The sequence below is a fragment of the Balaenoptera acutorostrata genome, chromosome 7 (assembly GCF_949987535.1).
Source record: "Balaenoptera acutorostrata chromosome 7, mBalAcu1.1, whole genome shotgun sequence".
Taxonomy (NCBI): domain Eukaryota; kingdom Metazoa; phylum Chordata; class Mammalia; order Artiodactyla; family Balaenopteridae; genus Balaenoptera; species Balaenoptera acutorostrata.
In genome coordinates, this window is record NC_080070.1 from 13187705 (window position 1) to 13193704 (window position 6000).

At 43.3% G+C, this 6000-nt stretch overlaps 1 protein-coding gene across 2 annotated transcripts; it reads left to right on the top strand.

Moving 5' to 3' along the window:
- Window positions 1-832: 832 nt before the first annotated feature.
- PRSS37 (serine protease 37) lies at window positions 833-5661 on the top strand. Of its 2 annotated transcripts, none has more exons than XM_007177016.2 (5): window positions 833-866; window positions 2495-2636; window positions 3932-4185; window positions 4803-4939; window positions 5521-5661. In XM_007177016.2, exons 1-5 carry the CDS (start codon window positions 833-835, stop codon window positions 5659-5661), a joined length of 708 nt encoding a protein of 235 aa, XP_007177078.1. The 2 variants fall into 2 exon arrangements, with proteins under 2 accessions (XP_007177078.1, XP_007177079.1); XM_007177017.1 differs by having other exon boundaries at window positions 3932-4182.
- The last annotated feature ends 339 nt before the right edge of the window (window positions 5662-6000 follow it).

Consider the following 6000-nt stretch of genomic DNA (forward strand, 5'->3'; position numbering starts at 1 on the left):
TTAACTATTAGCATCCCTGCTCTTTGTGTTCCCAACTAGCCAGGGATGACGGTGGCAGTCTGTTATCGGCTGAGAAATCTTTTCATTAGGTAAAAACCACTTGGAGGTACTGCCTTCTGAATTGTCACCAACCATTCAGTAGATCCTAGATCTAATGTAATCTAGAATGTAAGTCATTCTCCAACTGTCAAAATAACCGCTCAATGAATGCTTTCCATTTCCACATTTTCATAGCTCAAAGCTGCTGATCACAACAACCAGACCAAGCTGGTGATGACGGCTGAGTGATGAAACAGTGACCACAGGGCAAGATGAAGTTAGTGTAATAAAGATGGGAGGGGCTGAAGGAAAGTATAAGTAACTGTTAGGGAGTTCACAGCAAACCTGAGCACACTGTCTTCCTGAACTAAGGTGGAGAGTCCTGTCCCCACAGCCCTGGCCTGAAAAACTCCATGGGGGGATAAGTCCTAAGCCTGGAGCTCCCTTTCCCACCGACAGTTTAACCACTTTTAGGCAGATGGGCTTTTAGGGACAGCAAATAGAGGGACCTGGATCCAGAAGTCCAGGAACTAGGCTTCCTTGTCCTTCCCTAAGAGACCCCAATAGAGGCATAGTCCGCCACCTTCCCTGGAGCGGAAGGGCCCCCACCTGCCTATCTGGAGCCCTCTTCCTCCTTCCTGTTTATGCCCAGAGCTGCTTTTCAATCCCACTGCGTGCCCCCATGCCTAACCATACCCACTGATTCTCCTAGGTGTTCCTGAGGAAAATACTGAGCTGACAGCTCCATATTCTGCTGGCCATCCGCACCTCACAAGGAAAGATTTAGACAGCTATGAAATTTATCTTCTGTTTGAGTGTCCTTGCTGGTATGCATCCATGACTTTCTACTCTGTCCTATAAGGCACAGGTTAATATAGGATGGAGTGAGGCAGAGGCAGGATGTGTGGAAGGTGCAAAAGAAGAGTCAAGAGAAACTGTCAGAAGCATAATTAGGGGTCTCCCCTCTCAGACTCCAAAGGCTCTCGGGACAGGCTGAGTCCCCAGTGCTAAGCTATGGGGTAGGTTATGGTGTACACCTGCCTCAGAGAATGCTCAACAGTGAGTGTTCCACCCTGGTTATTCCAAAATGTGGGCTTCATCACACAGCAGGCAAGCCTAGTGTACTCACAAGGACAGAGTACTCATTTTGACATCTGATATGCCCCCTTTTTCAAAAGCTTAGAGACTCAGAATGCAGGGAATGGAGAACGTGGGAGCAAAAGATCAAATGCTAGGGCCCTATGTCCTACACTTCCTGACTACCATGACGTTCTTCTGATGGCAGAATTGGCTGGTGAGGCCTTTCCCACCACACCCTGACTTGCCTAGGTTGCATCACAAATTAGCTGTGTGAGCTTGCACAAGTTAATTAATCTATCTGTGCTTCAGTTTCTACAGTCGAAATGGGGATATTACTACTTACATTATAGAGTCACTGTGAAGATTAAATAAATCCATGTAAAGCACTTAGAACAAGAGCTCAATGTCTCTTGTCCTTAATAACACTCCACCCTTTTTTCCTTGGGGTTTCTAACTGTGACCACACAGAGAAGGGTGTGGTGAGGCACAGGACTGGGCTTGGGGAGGACTAACATAAGAACCAAGGGCAGCTGAGACAAGAACAATATTTCTGATACTAGAATCAGCCTTCCTCCTCTTTATTCTCTAGTTTTTTTAAATAATATAATTCATTTATAAAAGCACTGCATGTTCATACTAGAAAATTTGGAAATATTAAAAAGCAGAAACAATGCTAATGCATTGTCTGAATTTACTCCCAGGCTTTATTTATGTTTAATGGTTTACTTTTGTTTCTTTACTTGTTTTTAAACAATTAGATTACTGGATTAAATGTACATTTTTATTTTTTAACTTAAAGGTTATCAATATTTCCTTTGCTGTTTAATATTCATTACAAATATAATTTTAATGTATATGATGTTCCATTTGTTCATATACTTTTGTATTTCAGTGTCCAACATTACTTCATTGGACACTCATATTTCAACCATTTAGCTATTATAAACAGTGTTAAAATGAGCACATTTATTAATAATCTTTGTCTACATCTGATTATTTCTTTAGAATCAAGAATTCTTGGCTTTGGAAATATTAGGTCAAAGTTGACGAACCATTTACAATTCTTGATGCCCATTTCAAAATTGCTTTTCAAGAAAATAGAATAAATTCCCATTCCTATAAGCAGTAAATGAGAGTCTCTCTCACTGTACTTTCTTAGACTGAATATTACCAATATTAAACAAAAATGATTAGTATAAATATTAGATGAAATACTATGTCATTTTGATTTACATTTTTATTCAAAAAAAATGTCAAACATTTTCACATTTCCTGGCCAACTGATTACTTCTTTAAAATCATCCATATTTCTATTCAACTAGGAAGTTGTTGATTGTCTTATTCGTTCTAAGAACATCTTATATATGTTTCTCAGGGACATTTTTCCCCGCTCACTCATCTGTGCAGAAAGAAGACCATGCCCCCTATCTGGTATACCTCAAGTCTCACTTCAACCCCTGTGTGGGTGTCCTCATCAAAAGCAGCTGGGTGCTGGCCCCCGCTCACTGCTACCTACCGTGAGTGCCGGGCATCCTTACCCACTACAACAGCTATACTCATTCTGCGCCGGTGGTTCTCAAGTAGAGGCAGCTTCCCCTCCGGGGTATTTACATTTGGCAAAGGCAGACAGCTTTGGCTGTCACAATGGGATGAGGGATGGGGGGAGGCTGCGCTAAGGGCGCCGACCCAGCGAACAGAGGCCAGGGCAGGGATGCGGCTGAACACCCCACCGCGCACAGAGCAGCCCCACCGCAGAGCAGAACCCGGCCCCACACGTCAGCAGTGCTGCTCTAGAGGAGCCCCGTTCTACGTACTATGCCTCCTCAGTCTCCCGTCGGTTTTTCAAGTTTTTTCCTGGCAATAGGAATGTGTTTTGTCAGTTAAGGGACCAGCAGGTAACTGATGGTACACTCAAATTTGATTAAGTTGAGGAGAGTTTTTAAAAAGAACTAATGACAAAGGTATGGTCTCGTTATAGGGAAAACACAGGGAATAGTTCAGTCCCCCCGCGTTTAGTATTAGAAAGGTGCAGTTACTACCCCTAGACCTAAAGCATCGGGGCAGAGAATGTTTACAAGGGGGGAGGGGGAAAGAAAGAGAGAGAGAGAGAGACAGAGAGAGAGAGAGAGCGCTGTGTGCGCAGGGACTGCCTGATAGGGGCTGTAACCTTTGGTCAAGAGACAGCCAACAGCCACGCCCTGTGGCAACCTTACAGGAAGAAAGATGGGAGGATATATACTCCAACCTCTCCCTTCTCCCTCCCCTTACTTTCCGGTGCTTCTTATTGGCCAAATACCATTCAAACGCTAGAGGACCAGAAAGCCCACTGACTTAATCCACATATATCACCTTCCAAAGTACAGAGCAGGATGAAAGAGTTGTGAGTAAATCTGATGAAGCAAACAGGAGATATCCAACACTCAAGTCACCTCATTCTCTTACTTCCACCAGAATGGAAATGCCCAATCTGATAGGCTGGAGCTGGAAAGGAGGGAAAATAATATTTCTATGCCATGCATCCTTTTCTTCTCCACTACATTAAGGACACTACATGAAAACATAGTGGTTAAAGGCTCCACCACTTAACTGTGTGACATGGGTGAATACTCTTACATGCCTCCATTACTTCATCTGTAAAATGGGGATTCAAAATAGAATCCACCTCACAGATTTGTTGTGAGTGGTAAATGAGGTAATCCAGAATCCAGATAAAGCCCTTGGCAAAGTATCTGGCACATTATAACATTCAGCGTCAGCTTAGATGATGATGACGATGATGATGATGATTACTTCCAACCCCTTATCCCTCCAGAAACCTGAAAGTGATGCTGGGAAATCTCAGGGTCAGAATCAGAGATGGGACAGAGCAGATAATTGACCCTATCCAGATTGTCCGCTACTGGAACTACAGTCATAGTTCCCCCCAGGATGACCTCATGCTCATTAGGCTGGCTAAGCCCGCCAACCTCAACCACAAAGTCCAGCCCATTCCCCTCGCCACCAGCACCGTCAAGCCAGGCACCGTCTGTATGCTTTCAGGCTTGGACTGGAGCCAAGACAACAGCGGTGAGTACAGCTCCCACAGAAAATCAGGGTCATCAGTTATCCCTGAAGAGGAGCACCCATGTCTGTATAGCTGAGAAGGGAGGAGAACGGATGGGGACCAAAGGGAGATACTATATGAGTGGTCTGACAAAAAGAGACCCTCCCAGAAGTCCAAAGCTCCTCCCTTCCCAGGGTGACTAATGCTCCACTGCTTCTTCAGAGCTTTGGCAGAGGGGGCCACCAGGCCACCTGACTCTGCACAGAGGCCACGCCATTCCTGATCATCAGAGGTACAATTCACATTAAAGAGTCTGCTCCTCTCTCCCATACTGGCTCACTTAACATGTGGAGGACACCTGAGAACTTGAGTCAGGTCACCTCTTATGCCTCCAAGAACAGACACAGAAAAGAAAGAAAACTCTGCTTTTTAAAGGGACATAAAGGCTATTTCAAAATGCTCAAGATTAACTCTCATAACCATGCACAAAATCATGTCTTCCCTTTGTCTCATTATTTTCTTCAGACACACACAAAACACCAGTTGAAATACAAGGTGGTAACTGGAGCGCTAAACAACAATTGTGAAAAAAAAACCAATTGTGAACAAGAAGGTTTCTTTTATCCCTGTCTTCCCTCAGGCAGACACCCTGATTTAAGGCAGAACCTGGAGGCCCCCATGATGTCTGATGCAGACTGCCAGAAAACCGAACAAGGAAAAAGCCACAGAAACTCCATATGTGTTAAATTTGTGAAAGTGTTCAGTCGAATTTTTGGGGTAATCTTTTCTCTCTATTCAACTTCCACTTACTTGTATTATATATGTCCAGTTAACTATTTAATCGTGATATTTAAAAAATTGAAAGCCCACAGCTTCATAATTTTTTGAAAATTTGATAAGGCTGCAGCAAAGCCCCCCAATATCTTTAGTAAAGGGCCCTCCTTAGAGATGTCTGTATTCATTAAAGGGCATCACGCAGTACCTAGAGTTAATAACACTTTGCTAGGTTTTTATTCTCATAGATGCAACTTTGAAACAGGCATTGCTTTTAAAAAATTAATTCAAACTTTTCACAAATTGAAACTGGCTTCACCAGTTCAAACAAATGGAGTTCGACTCATTTTACATGTGAGTTCTAGAAAGGTTTTTCTCTGACTCTCTCAATGTCACACAAGACTAGTTACGACCAAGCTAGATAAATGACTCAAGCTTCCAGTCTCCCAACTCAGTGCTCTTTTCTTGATGCAGCAATGCTACCTCTAGACAGGGCGCATCCACACTGCGGACGAGAGGGCTCCTATAAGGAGAAGATCGGACCATATCTGTCTCTCTCCCTCTCTCTGCATGATCCCTCGTAGGAGGTGGCCGTTGCTACTGTCATCTGCAAAGGCAAGCTACAGGGGATCGAGGTCGGACACTTCATGGGAGGGGATGTGGGCATCTACACCAATGTTCAGAAATATATCACCTGGATTGAGAACGTCACTAAAGACAAATGAGACCGGACTACTCCGTCTGCATCCCAGTGGCTCTGCCACTGACAACACTAACCACAACTTTCCCCAAATTCAAAATAAAACGTCCAAATAGAAATATTTGGATGTATCACACCAGTATCCTATGTTTTCTTATTTGTGTCTCTGTCCATATCCCATAATGATCTGAAGAACCAAGAACAAAACGTGAAATAAGCACTTTCTACACTGTACTGGGTTATATCCATTATCTCATTTAATGCTTATAACAACCCTTTGAGGTTATCGTTTATTCCTACTTTACAAATAAGAAAATTGAGACTAATATAGGTTACTTAACATTATCTATAGCTGGTAAATATC